Source organism: Sitophilus oryzae, unplaced genomic scaffold (assembly GCF_002938485.1).
Source record: "Sitophilus oryzae breed Bouriz unplaced genomic scaffold, Soryzae_2.0 scaffold_1396_pilon_pilon, whole genome shotgun sequence".
Classification (NCBI taxonomy): domain Eukaryota; kingdom Metazoa; phylum Arthropoda; class Insecta; order Coleoptera; family Curculionidae; genus Sitophilus; species Sitophilus oryzae.
Window position 1 is genome coordinate 13,648,501 of NW_022146055.1, and position 17,556 is coordinate 13,666,056.

At 30.7% G+C, this 17,556-nt stretch overlaps 1 protein-coding gene across 1 annotated transcript in view; it reads left to right on the forward strand.

Annotated features, from left to right (window-relative positions):
• Positions 1–17,556, forward strand: part of LOC115875784 (sn1-specific diacylglycerol lipase alpha) — a 172,300-nt gene extending 154,744 nt beyond the window's left edge. The window contains exons 15-20 of the mRNA XM_030891288.1: positions 5,766–6,050; positions 6,592–6,783; positions 11,651–11,889; positions 11,949–12,153; positions 16,256–16,698; positions 17,538–17,556. Of these exons, the coding sequence (XP_030747148.1) occupies positions 5,766–6,050; positions 6,592–6,783; positions 11,651–11,889; positions 11,949–12,153; positions 16,256–16,698; positions 17,538–17,556 (1,383 nt within the window). The remainder of the gene's footprint in view (positions 1–5,765; positions 6,051–6,591; positions 6,784–11,650; positions 11,890–11,948; positions 12,154–16,255; positions 16,699–17,537) is intronic.

The following is a 17,556-nucleotide window of genomic DNA, read 5'->3' on the forward strand; positions in this document are numbered from 1 at the left end:
TATTTAATTACAGTAATCACTGTATGTTAAACCAATTTGACATTTGACCCGAAAATTTATACAGAGTGAGACAAAATTAATATGGACTTAGTCACTTTTAAAAGTAAGTTACTCTTTTATTTTAAATGGAACACCCAGTATATTATTCCGGTGTTCAATGGAAAATTTATATATCTTCAAAATATTATTAAGATTGCCTACCCCTCAAACCAAGTTTTTCCTAGATATTTTCATTTATATGATTTCATCTGAGTAGATCTTTATTATTTGATAAAGTCTAGGTGGCTGTGATATGTATGACGTTACTTCAACATAGCTGTCTAATTAGACCAACTTTAACAACTAGTTATCATTTTGTGTCAGTTAAAACAAAAAAATGTCTCATGAATTTGCCGAAAATGCAAACTTATCCTACATCAGAAAGAATTGATATGATTCTATTAGTTGGTGAATGCAATGTGCTTTCACCAATTAATAGACTACTTAATTGCTCCTGATTTTATCTAGTCTAGATTTTTTATGGGGATATGTTAAAGACAGTGTTTACAAAACTCGACCAACTATTGTCGAGAACATGAGAGAAATTATTGTAGTTGCTGTTCGAGAAGACCCTTTTGAAGGCCGGGACACACCTATCATGCACGTTTCCGATCCGGCCCCGGTCCAATTTTGCTCCAGAAGTGTGCTGTGGGATCGGAAATGGTGAGTACATACATGTCATACACGCTTCCGACTCCTTCACGATTTCGGGCTTCGGCTGGATACAATCGCCAGTCTTGATTCAACAATCATCGCATGCAAGACGTCGTGTGCGCAAAATGTTTAATAATTTTACCAGCAGTGATTTAGCCATGGTGGCACTTTGTTTGGAAGAAGATGAGGAAAATGACAAAGCTTTTATAGAGAACAGCGAAAAAGGCAGATTTCATATTTTTGTAGTCGGAGTTTCGCCCATATTTCCTCACTTCTTCAATTAGTTCCTGCGGTTTTATTGTTGACATTTTTTATTATTTTAGTAAAAAACTAAAAATGAAACAGCAAAAACAAAAATATAAAAAATAGTTCAAAACGACACTCGTACCACACACCGGCATCGACGAATAGACTGACAATCGGAACACGAACGGATGCAGGAACGGAGTCGAGTAGGAGCGGGGATGAATCACGTATCGGAAAGGTGTAAACTACGCTGGTTAAAATAACGTACAATTTCCCTCTCATATAGTCGGACGATTGGAAACGTGCATGATAGGTGTGCCCCGGCCTTGAAAAGACAATAATTTTTTGCAGTTAACAGGAAAGGAATCATTTTGAGCATTTGGTTTCATCTAACTAATGTTTGTCACATAATTATAGGTTTATATCTAGTTTTAATTCTGTAATAATTAAAATATGTTTTAAACGTATATCTTTTTATTACCGTTGAGTATTTTACTCTACATTCTTTAATTTTTGTTAAATTTACAAAAGATATACCACAGCCACCTAGATTTTTTCAAATAATAAAGATCTACTGACGCAAAATCATAAAAATTAAAATATCTAGGAAAATCTTTGTCTGAGGGGTAGGTAACCTTAATAATATTTTGAAGATATAAAATTTTTTCCATTGAATACCGAAGTAATATACTAGGTGTTCCATTTAAAATAAAGGAGCAATTTGCTTTTAAAAGTGACTAATGTTCCATATTCATCTTGTCTCACCCTGTATAATTTTTCAGGTAACATTTCAATTTGGTTTAACAAACAATGGTTACTGTAATTAAATATCAGGCTATAGTCAAGCAAGGTCAACTAAAATTTAGGTAGTTGTTATCAAAATTCAAAATTTACCCTTCATTTTCACAAAATGTGAAATATGTCAAAATCCTTAGATTTTAGGTATATGCTTCATTAATAAAAGTCACCTTTATTTTTCTCCTAGAATCCGAAAATCAGTTAATATATCCCTATATATTAACTGATAAAAACACCCTCGTTCCATTACAAAAAACACAACTTTGATATGCAACTTTTTTGGGGACACCCTGTAGAACTCTCTATATTTTAAAAAATGCTCTGAATTAACCTACATATGCTCACAAAATTTCATTTCAATACAAACTGTCGTTCTCCTTAGAGCCTCTACGGCGTATGAGAGTCGCCACCCTGTATACTATGCAAATTTATGCTCACTTTTAGGAAACTAAAATGTATGAATACTAAGTCATTTAATATTTGCATTTTCTGAATATTATTTTTACACCTTACTTAACTTAACGCTTATTAACACAATCCAAACTCCTTTAAAGTTTTTATAATCTATTAATCAATAGTTTCCACTGTGCACTTTTACTAGTACCCGATTACACTTGCGTTTGTCTATTAATTTATTAAGCTTACTTTTAGAAAAAAAATCATTTACACATATTTAGTTTTATATTTTAAAAAAATCCTAATTTTTGTACTAAAATCAAAAATATATTTTGTTATTTATCCGTTAAATATATTTTCTCTATATTTTTACCTTTTTTATTTGTATTGTTAGTATACTTATACACAACTATTTTTTTTTTCAAACAGTGACATTACTTAAGAACAACTTTTTCAGCTTTCTTGCATATAAGTTTTAGACTATTTGTAGGCATTGATAAGTGCCTTTTTCAACTTAAACTTATTTTTAATTATACTAAGGTGATCGTGATCCTAGATAGTATGTAAGTAAAAATTCTGGTATTTTGCATGGAAGCATGCCAGCACCATAGTTAAAATTTAGTAAATCTGAAATTGTTATTACATGCATGCGTTATATATTTATTCCTTAGAAAATATCGTTTTTATAATAATATAATATGTTATGATACAATTGTTCACTTTACACATATATGCGACTATATTATTAAATATAAAGAATCTGACAAATTATCTTAGATGAAAATATTTGGAGATTAAATATACAAAAAAAACCACTTATATGTACCCCAGAAGCAAACTATGTTAAGTACAAAATTGGGCATATTAACGTCCAGTTACTTTTTATGTTCTATCCTTTGCTCTTTCTCGTTTTACGCTATCTGTACCAATAAATAAAGGATGTACTTAAACTGCCGTTAAACGGTAGCTTACGAAAATGCCGTTAATAGGTATGACGTCGTTGATGTGAGGCACTTGACGGCTTTATGAAATATAGGAATTTAATAAGGACTAACCAACGCTATTCACCCCACCAAATAACTAACTTAACCAACGACACTGATAAAAAAAAATATAAAAAACAAACATAAATTAGTAAAAACCAACCAACCCCACCAAATAACCAACTAACCAATGAATTAACACCCTCCAAATAACCACGCTAACCAACCCGCCAAATAACTAAACCACCAATCCAACCAAAAAGAGTGAAACCAATGCAATAAGATCACGCTATAAGCAAAAAAATATATAAAAAAGTCTTGGTGGGCGTGAGATTTGAACCACGGACCATTCGCTAACGAAGCGATAGCCTCAGCCACGGAGCCGACATGAACGACGTCACAATATATTTTAACGGCATTTTAGTATGCTACCGTTTAACGGCTGTTTACGTACATCGGTAAATAAAATAGTCGATTTAAAATCAAATTAAGACCCATGTCAGACCTAGGCTAAATCAGCTTAAGTCACGTAAACGCAGTTTGGCTCAAACATCTTTAGTTAGCTCAGTGTGTTATGTCCGTGGGTCTACAGTGACCAAAATTGATTTTGACAGTTTTGCTATTATAAGGTAGTCAATTTAAACTTAATAAAAATAGTAAATTGGTGCCAAATTGTAACATACATACCTATTTTACAATTTCATGTTAAATGCTTTCTTATTATGTCAGTAGTATATACTTTTATTTAGACCTAAAATGCTTTGGACCTAAAATTTCCTTTATTCATTTTGGCCTAAATAGGGACTACTATAAGTTAAGCTTAATATAAGTTTAGTCCTGTAAATGTTTTTTTTCTAATAAGCAAATTGTGTTAAAACACTCAAAAAAATGTAGGTATTATTTATTTAAAAAACTGTTTTACATCTCATTTAAGTTCAAAACAAATTGTTCATATACCAAATATTACAACCATAGGTTTGAAAATTATTGCCTAATTAGGATATAACTTCAAACACAAACTTTAAATTCGTTTTTCTCAAAACTATGTTTTGTCCCTTAATATAGTTTACTTCTGGGGTACGCATATAGGAAATAACATGAAAAAAGGTTCCTTATCAGTAGCCATAAAGTCAAGAACTAAATGTAAAGATATTTTAAAGTAATAGTTAACATATATTATAAATGTACCCATAATAATAATAATAATTATACCCATAAATTAAAATAAGAATTAAAAAAAAACCCTAAAGAACAATTTAAAAGATATTTTGAATCTAGGGCTTTATTTTTTATAATAATTATAAATACTATATTCTTTGTCGCGTCGAATAAAAAACAGAAAGAAAACAATGAAGAAAGCTTTTTCAAAATTACTGATTTATCAATTATATAATACCAATGATATGAATCCGTCACAAAAATATAGATATTATTTATCAATTTAATTATTCATCCAAAAGACAAAAAAAGGTTCAAAGTCTCGGTTTTTTCTTCTTTTGAACTTATAGACCAGGTCTCTTTGGGAATAATGGATGCTTTTTTTAAATTTAATTATTTATAAAAATACTAATAAGTCTTGATATACAGGGTGAGTTTTTTACAATGACCTCTATGGGTATCTCGGAAATTACTTTACGTTAGATTGTCGGTTAAATTGGAAAAGAATTGCAGTTTTGTGAGAACAAACATATGCATATGCGCCTTTTCAATTTTGAAAAAGTGTATGGCTTAATAGATATTTCGAAAAAAACAAATTTTGGCTATTTTAAAAACTTTCTCCAATTCCATTATAATACATTTTACACAAAAAGCTTTCAGGTAAAAATTGGAGAGTGGAAATACCAAAAGGGGTAAGTGCCAAATTTTTCAATATTAAGTTGTTGCATTAGAAACGTAATAAATACCATGCATGTCCTAACAAAAGTTACAAGTGCCAAGAGAAAGCGTTTATTTTTTATGTATATTATATGTATTTTAAAAGATATATTATTATTTTCAGTTCCACTGTGTTTTTCTCATTTATCTCGAAAAAATAATTTTGGCACTTACCCCCTTTCGTATTTCCACAGATCATATCCCTTAATGAGATTTTGTTCTCCGTCCTTTTCTAAAGCCTGTCATTTTGACACAAATATGTTTTCTTAAAATGGATATTATAGGTGGCCATGACTCCATAAAAAGCGTAATTTTTAAAGCTTGCCAGCGCTATATAGTATTTTTTCGAGAAATATAGCCAACTATGACTTTCAATTAAAAAAAAATATATTTGTGTCATATGTCAAAACTAACAGGCTTTAGAAAAAAATGGAGAACATAATCTCATTAATTATGTGATTCTCTACAACTTTTGCCCGGAAACTTTTTGTCTAAAATAGACTATAATGAAATTAGGAAGCATTTTTAAAATCGTAGAAATTTGTGTTTGTCTAAATATCTAGTAAACCATAAACTTTTTCAAAAATTCAAAAGGCGCATATGTTTGTCCTCACAAAACTTCAATTCTTTCCATATTTGACCGACTCTCTAGCTCCACTAGTTTCCGAGATACCGATAGAGAACATCGTAGCAAACTAATGTGTATGTCAAATTATCGGTTAAAATTAGATATGAAAGAATTTTGCTATATCTGAAATTATTTCTAACTTTCAGGTTGTAACTACAACGGGTCCAAAGAAACCACATCGATCGTCATCAACGACAGATTCCACTACCAATTACCTTTCTGCGTCGTCTAATCCGAATTTATTTTTAGAAACTAGTTTTACGTCTTTACAAAGTCCTTCTAGTAATTCCTCGTTTACAAACGGATACTTTTCTACTAAAAGTCACCCGTCTCCCATGTCGTTTCGTAAGCCATTATCTGGATTCAATATTTCGATAAGGAGCAATCAGTCAGATTATTCTTTTAAGAGCCAACAAGTGTCTTTGACAAAGGTAATTACGCATTTAAAACAAATATTATTTAAGAAATTAATTATACCTACAATACACACAATAATAAAAAAATATATTACTTTTACTAAAACGTCAATCTGTAAACAATTTAAAATATTTCAACAAACCTTAGTTAAAAAATGTTATTTTTGTGTTACTTAAATATGACATTTAAAAAAATTGTAAAAAACGTGTCTCATATGTGAGTAAGTTATGTATAAGAAGTCTAACAATACAAAGCGATCCAAAATTATTAAAATAGTTTGGTTTGGTTTGGTTGGCAATAAATTAAAAAAATATATAAATAAAAAAGAAATATTTATTGAAAAAGAATTATAAAAGACAAATATATAATATTTATAAAAAAAGAAATATTTATTAGCTGTTAACACGAGCGGCAAAACAAACGAAAATGTAAATAAAAAGATTCATTTTTAATGATTTACTAATTAGTTTTAATTTGCTCTAATATTAGGTGTCTCGTATGATTTTCTTTTAACTATGTGTTACAAATAAATACAAATATCAATTTGTCTTTTAGCACGAAGAACCACCGTCTATAACAAAAAGTTTAAGTTTAAATTTAGTTCCAAAAGTAGACTTAATATATGATGACTGGTTGGGATTAGCTCCATTGGCAAGTCCAGAAAGTTTGTCAGAACTTTCAAGTATTAGTTCAAGAGCCAGCTTAGTTGCTACAAGTGTTGTGGTTGATATCTGTGCAACACCGAAGGTAAATTAATTAATCAAAATTATTTTGTAAGATTAATTAGCTGTAATATATATTCATGATAACTTATCATTAATCTGCAATCAATTAATTTTCAATTTTAATTCTATATACAGGGTGGTCCGAATTGTATTCCGGAAACTTCGGCAGCATATTCTGCAGATAAAAATAAGTAAAAAAGTTTGTATAAATCTATGTTCTAAAATGCTTAGTTTCGGAGATACAGGGTGTAGAAATTTCATTTTTTTTTCAAATAATTTCTGCAGTAACGTCAATATTTGGATGAAAATTGGTGTCCGGGAGTTTTTTGACATGAAAAATTTGACTTTGATGACTCTTACTAGTAGAGGGCCATATACATATTTATGGCCTACATATTTTATAAATGTTTTGAAGAGTTGTAACTTTTTGTCCGTACCTGTATAAAACTACCGAGTAAAAAATATACATTTACGACGTTTTTTACGTAAAAAATGTATTGGTTTTTGAGATATTTGGAATCGAAATTATAAATGCCTGCCATCATTGACATACATTAAACATGTTGACTAAATAGTTATTAGACTGAGATCATGAATTTGAAAGCTTTTGTGTCATAAGTTCAACAGAAACTGTTTTATCAACATTTTTTTGCAGAAAAATTTATGATTAATTTAAAAAAAAAAAATTCTCAAATTTATTATTTCAGTGAAATAACATCTACTCAACGTGTTTATTTTTCGTCAATAATGACATATATTGACTATTTCCCTTCTAAATATCTTGAGAACGGTTGAGTAACCGTTACGAGTGTAGCGATTTTTACAAAAAGATATTTTTACGTAAAAAGTCACAGAGATGTATATTTTTTCCCTCGGTAGTTTTATACAGGTACGGACAAAAAGTTATTAAGCTTCAAAACAGTTAAAACACATGTAGGTGGCGCCCTCTATCAGTAGGAGTCATATTGACATCAAAATTAAATTCATGTCGAAAAACTTCTAGACACCAATTTTCATGGAAATATTGACGTTACTTCAGAAATTATTTAGAAAAAATCGAAATAAAAATGAAACTTCTACACCCTGTATCTCTGAAACGAAAGGACATACATTTATAGGAACTTTTTTGCTTATTTTTATCTGCAGAATATGCTGCCGAAGTTTCCGGAATACAGTTCGGACCACCCTGTATAGTATGTAATATCTAGATTATATTGTAAAATAATATAAATCAATTTTATAGGAGTAAAGGGCCTTGCAGGTTGCCAACTTTCTGAAATAGAATTTCCCACGCGGACGGGGGAAATTTCCAGTTTTTTCTAAAAATTCCCTCGAGTTCTCAATATAGTGTTGTCAACACAACACAGATATTATGTTTTTTAACTATAAAAAAATTCCAAACAAATTTCTAAATATACTCTTCAATTTTTTTTCAAATTAAATTTTTTTTTTCGAACAAAAAAAATCATTTTTTAACTTTAGGCATATTCCTGGGGTCGATATACAGGAAGAATCTTCAGGGAGAATCAGAATAACTGCAAATAAATATAATTATTATTTGCACTTATTTATTAGTTATTTATTTAATATTATTGAAAATTTGATTTTTTTTTTAAAATGTTTTTGATTCTTTTCGTTTTTAGTTAAATAACATAATTTCTTGATAATATGGCAGATGGGTAATATATTAAATTTACAAGAAAGAAAACCCAGAAAAGATCCAGTGGTTCTCAAAAATTATTTTTTTTTGGAAATTTGCAAATTATAATAACTTGGTTATTTTGGACTTATCTGGAAAGCGGTAAAGAGAAAATATGTTTCTTTTATCGAGATCGACCAGCCCTGAAAATATTTGCACTTCTTTAAGATCCACACCCTGTCCAGATACCATCCCTATAAATATTTGCACTTATTTAAAATTCACCTTTTTTTTAAGGGAATACCTCCGTCTGACGCCACCAAAAATTTGTATTTAGTTGCGGTAATGCTAGTTTGAATTTTATCACTTTGCTCAGAAATGCGGACACATAACTATATTTTTGGTGAATAAATACACGATTCTAGAATTTGCCACGAATATGATGTTTTGAGTTAAAATTTCCCTTTTCCCTCTGGATCACGAATTTTCCCACGAGTTGGCATCACTGGGGCCATGTATTTATTTTATATATTTAATGGTATATTTAAAGATATTTAGTCTGCATAATTAAAGTGTCTATAAAAAAAACATGTCTAATTTTTTATACAGGGTGGTCCGAACTGTATTCCGGAAACTTCGGTAACATATTCTGCAGATAAAAATAAGTAAAAAAATTGATATAAATACACACACCGGAAAAATCTAGGGATATCATTTTATTAAAGTTAAAAATAAATGTTTTGAATAAACAACCACATATTTGTAGGCCGATTCTCTCTACTTCGATTGAAACGAAGTAGTCACACTAGTTATTTCTAAATTTGGGATATTTGCAGAAGTGTTTGTACATTTTTTGTCAAATGTATAAAAAGCACCTAGCATCAATTGTTCGAATTTAACCTGTACTGGCTATGTTTTTATGATAACTGGCCAGAATTCATTCAAATAACTCTGTTTAGTATAAAACGACATTATGGAGCGTAGTCATCTTAACAGAGACGAAATGCTAAGGGCCATGGTTATGCTTGAAGCTGGAATGCGCCATATCGACGTAGCTAGAGCATTAAATACAACGCAAAGTGTAATATCGCGATTAAGTACACGCTACCGTGAAGGTGGTGATGTTGCTGAAAGGCACACAAGGCGACATCGCATTACTACCCCTCAGCAAGATCATTTTTTACAATTAAATGCTCGACGCCGACCGACTTTTATAGCACCAGAGCTTAGTTTAATTCTCCAGAAAACACATAATGTAACCGTTAGTCCTGACACTGTTCGCAATAGATTAAGAGAGGTCAACTTAAGAAGCAGACTCCCCTGGAGAGCTCAACCCTTAACGAGAGGAAATCGAGAGGTACGATATTTGTGGGCTCAAGATCATGTTCAGTGGTCGAAGGGACAATGGGCCAATGTTCTCTTCACGGATGAATCAAGCTTTGGAATTCATCCGGATTCGAGAATGCTTAGGGTATGGAGAGAACCGGGAAATTTTATTCGGTTGGATCATGTTCAGGAAGTACACCCTTATCAAGGTGGAACAGTTATGGTCTGGGGAGGAGTTCTGTTAGACCGAAAAACCGATCTCGTTTTTCTTGAAAGGTTTCTAACAGGAATCACATATCGTGATTTAATTCTTGAGCCTGTCGTGTTACGATATGCCAATGATTTTGGGAGAAACTTCATTATCATGCATGACAATGCACGGCCTCATACAGCCAGTGGTAAGTGAGTTTATCAATGCTCATCAATTAAACATCTTACCCTGGCCGGCACAATCTCCTGACCTCTACCCCATCGAGCACGTATGAGACGCGGTCCAAAGAAGCATTTTGAGAATGGGTATGCCTCGTGAAACTCGTAGGGATCTGGTTCGGGCCGTGAATGCAGCGTGGCAGCCTGTACCTCAAGAAGAGATCGACAAACTGATCAGGAGCATGGAGAGACGATGTAGGGCTGTAATAAACAGTAGAGGAGGCCATACATTTTATTAAGTAAAAATGGTTTTATCATTTTTTTTTAATTCACAGTTTAGAATTAAAAAAAATGTGTGTATTTTTTTGAGTTCAATAGAAATCAAGGTAAATTTGAAAAATTCGGTAAATTTCGCATTTTTATTTCCAATACGTCCTGTAAACTGTTTGTTTATTTTAATTTTATTATCAGAAATGCAAATAATAAAATTACTGACAATGGCTGGATAAAACTGTAATATCCCTAGACTTTTCCGGTGTGTGTATATGTCCTTAAATGCTTAGTTTCGTAGATACAGGATGTAGAAGTTTCATTTTTATTTCGATTTTTTTCCAAATAATTTCTGAAGTAACGTCAATATTTGGATGAAAATTGGTGTCTGTTTTTTTTGACATGAGAAATTTGATGTTGATTTCAATATGACTCCTACTTGTAGGGTGCAACACCTACATATTTTGAACTTGTTTGAAGAATAATAACTTTTCGTCCGTACCTATATAAAACTACTAAGTAAAAAAATATACATTTACGACGTTTTTACGTAAATAAGGTAAAAAAGGTCTCTAGGTAAAAATCTCTACGAGTAATGGTTCTCGAGATATTTGGAATCGAAGTTATTCATACCTATCATCATTGACTTAAATTAAACATGTCGACTAAATAGTTATTAGACTGAAATCATAAATTTTAAATGTTTTGTGCACTACAAAAAAAATAATTTCAGTCAAATAACTATCTACTCTCAACATGTTTATTTTTTGTCAATAATGACATGAATTAACTAATTCTATTTTAAATATCTTGAGAACGGTTGCTCGTAGCGATTTTTACCAAAAGATATTTTTTACATAAAAAGTCACGGAAATTTAGAAGAAATTAGGAGTCATGTTGACATCAAAATCAAATTTATCATGTCAAAAAACTCCCAGACACCAATTTTCATCAAAATATTGATACTTCAGAAATTATTTGGCAAAAATCGAAATAAAAATGAAAATTCTACTACAGGGTGTCTCCGAAACTAAGCATTTAAGGACATATATTTATACGAACTTTTTTATTTATTTTTATCTGCACAATATTCTGTCGAAATTTTCGGAATACAGTTCAGACCACCCTGTATACTACTAAATATAATTCAATACTACTCAATTAATTTAATTTTAACTAAGCCTAAGATTAATTGAAAAGATATTTATTCCAAGAAAATATATTTGCAGTAAAGTCCCTTAACTTATTCAAGATATATTTTGTATGAAGTTTTTTCCCATTTAAGGTGATGAGACGAACTCCAAAAATAATAGGAAATTTAAGCACGTGCGCAGATGACATACGCAACATACGAAGTTTCGAGCAATGTAAAATATTTCCTAGATTAATTGTAAATAATAACAACCTGGAGAGCTCTTCGAGTAGTAACCTTAGTTTTGAGTCAGCTTCAAGCGGTAATAAATGTTGTCGTGAAACACCAAAACAGGGAAAGGAAAATTGTCAAAAAGCTACCTTAGAAGTAACGTAAGTATTAACAAATTTTAATGTTGACATATTTATGATATTATTGCTTAATATTTTAGACCATTCAGAGATGGACGAAATTCAAGTGGCAGCGAATTTCAATCGGCAGAAGATATTCTAGACAACGTTTTGGCAAGTGCCGGCTGCAAAGAATTTTTTAACTCAGACTCGAATATTTTAGAAATGCATGCAGATCTACTCGTGGAAGGAAGTCCTCCATCCGAATATTTTGCACGATCACCCACAACACCCGTCTATCCACAGGTCAGAGACAATTTATTATTCAAATATAAAATTACTTTAATAACAGGTATAGTGTTTTTAAACATCAGATGGCGCTGAATAAATTGGTACACATTCAGATGAAAAAAAAAAGAACGGAACATTTTGTCATCAAATTTAAATTGTTACATTTCTTTTATTGCTAATGATTTTTAGCAAACTGTATATAAATATATCAGCTTTAATTCTCATAAACTCAGATTTTTATAAACTCTAGTGTTTGGCTTATTATACAGGGTTAATCGAAGAGTTGTAATAATTTCGTAAGCAAATTTTCCTAAAACGTTATTCCTAAACTCATGTCCACACATGATTCAGTTAATTTTTAAGAGCGAAATGAACTTATCACCAACAGATTGCAATTTTTTCAATCATTACTTTTTGATGCTATTTTTTAATATGAAGAGGTGGCAATGTATTAGGTGGTATTAGAGGCAATTACACAATACCTAGAAGAGGTTGGTATCATCAAAATGAAGGGGCCAGTGTGTTCGCGAGATTTAAACCCTATAGAACATAGTTTGGGACGTGCTTGGCAAGAGAGTTAGAAGTTATGAAGTGATCTAACCAAACCAGCTTCGATAAATAAACTTCGCTAAATCTTACAGAAAAATTGGAAAACATAACACAATATGTTGTTTGCTGCCTCATTAACAGCATAAACCGACATCTACAAGCAGTTGACAGCCAGGGATGGCAATACATATTGCAATCGCAAAACATTTTCCGATGCACGTCATAAATCATATCAACATTGACACTAAAGTCTATATAATATAAATCTGACTAAATAAAATTTTGGCAAAAATATTTAAATTTGTTGTATAATTTAAGATACCGAGCAGGTTTTTATTTTACTTTATAGAGCAAATGATTGTAACAGATATTTTATTTAGATTAAAGCTGCAAAAATTAGTTTAAACCGAATTTTATTATCGCTATGTTGGTCACATTGCGCCGTTTTCAGCAAGGTTGTCGTTTATTATTTGACAGTTATCCTAATGTCTGTCATTATTTTGTATAATATCGTGTTGTTGTTGAATCTTTGTGAGTAATTTTCGTTTTTGCCTATTTTCATAGTCTTTTTTTAAAAATTGTACTTTTAAGCACAAACAGTTCTTTTAAGAACTAAATTTTCGAGTTTTTGTATTGTATTTCTTGAAATTATTATTTGAAAATATGCCGAATCATTTAAATAGTCGAAGCAAAGAGCTTGTAGCTTCCCTAATAAACTATTTTGAACGAGAACGTGACAATAAAGGTCCTTTATTACTCTTGACTGCAGTCAGAGAAGGAAGTTTGATTGATAAGCACATTACACCACTTTCAAAGTTATTTCTACGGTAGTTGTTATTAAATTCTGTGATTATTAGTTTGTGCATTAATAGCACCCTCTTACTTGTTATTACCACTTATGGCGTTGTAAGATGTACATCAATAAATAAATAACCCCATAATAACGCTTAGAATAATCTTTATAATGGACTAGTTTTTGCCAATAATAAGCTATAAAACAAATAAATCAATTACTAAAATATTAGTAATTAAATTAAAAATAAAACGTTTTTTTAACGATATAATAAATATATTGCTTGTCAATTTTTAATTAAGATTCATCTCATAAATCCATCACAATCTGGCAGCGCTGTCGCCATCGTTTGTCACTCAAAGTTGATCACGTGCATCGGAAATTGTATTGCGATTACCATACATAAATTCGTATTAGTTTATTACTTACAAGTTTTTTTCTGTTTGTATACTTAATTATTACAGTTAAGTCTTTTAATATGTTTAGTTCTATTAATGTTTATTAAACCTAAGACTGTACCGCTTTTTAAGATTCAATATAATTAATATTATATTGCGACTTGGTCATATTAAAAAATAAAAGCAGAAATTAATGACAATACAAAAAATTGTAAATTTCTGGTGTCAAGTTCGTCTTGTTCTCAAAAATTAATCAAGGTATGTGTTGACATGAGCCAAAAAATAAAATGCTTAGGAGACATAATTCGAACCGAAAAATAAGGATGGAGCAAAATTTTCTCACGTAATCATAGCACAGGGTGTTTTAAAATTAAGATAAAAAAACACTCTTCGATTAACCCCATATAATTAGCCAAATACTAAAGTTTATAAAAAACTGACTTTAGAAAGTGAATTTGATATATTTATATACACTTTGCTAAAAATTATAAAAATATGGCTGAAAATAAAAAAAAAATATAAAATGACTCTTTAAATTTGATAAAAGTTTTTTCCGTTACCTTTTTTATGCATCTGTGTATACATATACTAGCTCTGGTCAGTTCTCTCTCTCATGAGTCTCATCACCTTAAATGGGAAAAAACTTCATACAAAATATATGTTGAATAAGAAGCCCTGGTCACTTCATCTGCGTGGTCTGTAGTTTAATGCATGCGACAGAGATAAATATAAATGACCGGTTGAGAGACAGATTAAAAAGCGGCATACACTGTTGCCGGTTTTTACGTTTGTGGCAAACTAAAAACATATTTTTTTTTACTGAAATGAAGATAATATATCTAAGCTAAATACAATAATCTATTATAGCTGTAGTAAAATGAGAAACTAATTGTGAATAATAAAGTTCCAAACCTAGATGCAACATTTTTCATAAACGCCTACTTGTGCTGTTTGAAATTTTGATGTTAAATCCGGCAATACCGCATAGAAGGAATGTATAAACCCAACTTTTATCTCTTTTTAATACATTTGGTTGTTAATTTGTTTTTAATTGTTTTGGTTGTTTTCCATTATTTTGTCGACATCACTGTCTTGCACGTTAAAATCCAGACCGCGCAGTCTCGATGACCAGATCGGTATAGTGTGTACCATTATAATCTGAAAATTTTAATATAATAATTTCTCCAAAAAATCCTATATGGGTATTTCGCCACTGCAAGAAAATCTACAAGATAAACTAGTTATTTTTTGTAAACACTTCTACGTTAATCCCAAACGGAAACTACTTTTTGTTTGACAAAATGGATCTAAGTGTATTTTGTATAAAATTTTATCACATACTAAACCAATGAATACAGAACAACAAACAAAAAATGTAATATACCAAATACCATGTGAATGCGATAAATTTACATTGGTGAAACATCTAGACCTTTAAATCTTCGAATTAAAGTACATAAAGATTATTTAAGAAAAGGAGATTTTCACAAATCTAAGATTTGTCAGCATTCATAGGACACAGGGCACAGAATAAATTTTAATAACGCCAAAATTATAATGAAAGAAGAGATAGTCTCTAAAAGAATAATAAAAGAGGCTTTTTTTAATACAATCTAATACAAATAAATGAATTGCTCATGCATCTGTAGATGTTAGTAATGGATGGCAATCACTTCTTTAATTTTTAAAGAACATACCATAAATGTTTATTTATGGTATTATTATGTTTATAACATACGTAAAAATTAAAAATAATCATACAGAAAGTTTGGGGCTTTTTGGTTTTACCTTATTAAGTAATTATTATCAGGTAATAATTGTTAATTTTGAAGTTTAACTTGATATAATATCATTTTAACAGAACGTCAACGGTCTGTTTTAAAAAACTAAAGTGTTCTCGAATAGTTGAATTTAAATATTTTAAATAGTTTTTTCTTTATTCTTTGTATTTTTTTGATTCCGACGACGGAAAGCGATACACTTTCCTAGACGTTAAGCATTTTTTTGTTCATTAGGAAAATTTTTATATCTGTATACCTAACTTCTGACAAGTAATTTCCGTTTGGGATTAACGCAGAAGTGGTTACAAAAAATAACTATTTTATTTTGTAGATTTTCTTGCTGTGGCGAAATACCCATATAGGATTTTTTGGAGAGATGAATCCGCCACATAGATATTGACATTTTTTAATATAATAATATCTTAACACTAGTTAGCAAACTTTGCAGAAAATTATTTCTCTTCAATCCGATTCCTCTTCCCAGTATCATCACAAAAATTTTCAGAATTATCTAAATATGTTTGTGATTGAAATTTGTATAATAACTAATTCTTTTCATTGTAATTTTCCACTAATGCATGTAATATTTTTAATAGTTGCTGTCCCCAACTTCCCCTCAAGAAATCGATCCAGACATCATATCAAACCTCGCCATTGATCTCAGCATGGACGACGAGCATCGGTCCATACAATTCCATCCAAGCAGCAAACCAAGTTCATCTGTAGACTCGGGTAGCGTTTGTAGAACCCCTTCAGATACCACCAAGAATGTCACCTTCAATCCCCAAGTAATCACGGTCGATACAATTCGCGAAATAAATTACTCACCTCCTGTAAGATGGCGCTTATTCAGGGGTAGAAATAAGAAGCAAGTGGAGTTACCTAAACTACCACCCATTGCTACGACTGTAAGTTCCGCGATGCCCATTAAAACAATCTTATCGAAAGGTAAAAGAACAGATCCGGAAGAAAAAGTGAGTGATGTACCGTCCAGTGAGGAACAGTTATATAGGGTGGATTACAATGATTGTGATGCCGTGTACATAGGCCAAACAGGTAGAAATTTAGATATAAGGATTAAAGAACATGTAAAGTCTATTAATAATCTCCAGCATAGTTCTGGTCTTGCAACTCATTGTATAGTAAATAATCACAAAATTAATGAAAACTCTATATATATATATATAGTTACAGTGTAGTTAGACGATTAGTTCCTAAAAACTCTTGAAAAAGGCCAACAAGCCGAAACATATATGTAGAGTTAAAGTTACTCTTATTAAAAGTTTTTTGAAACATCTAAAAGCGTGCTTTATTAAAATACTAATAGATAATTTGTTATTAATTTATTGATGATGAAATGAAAAAAAATGTTTATCTCCAATGAAATCATACCCCAGTCAAATTAGTTAAAAAAGGCCCATAGGTAGAAAATATTCCCACAATTTTGAAAATGGTTTTAAACGATTTCTCTAGACTTGGGCTAATATGTGTCGAAAGTTCCCGAAGATAGACGAATGAGCTCGATGAGTGGGGAAGAGTTAAATGTCAATTTTTTTGCTCTTTATTGCTTATATCTCGGAAACTATGACATCTACCGAAAAGCGCTCTATATATAAAGATAAAGCTGACAAAATTCTCTATAAAATTGTGATTCTTTATATAAAATGAAGTGATTCTTTACATTTTTGTTTCCGGACTTATGGTTTCCGAACTATGCCCTTCATAAATTTGGATACTAAATCAAATGAGATATTCCAAATCCGTACAAACACATTTCTTTCGATTGTACGTTTTCCGTTCAAATAGCGTTGAAGAAGTACGATATCATGAATTTTTAAGTATAACTTTTAGTATATACTGTGATTTTATAAATTTTAGACGTGATGGGTTCACATAA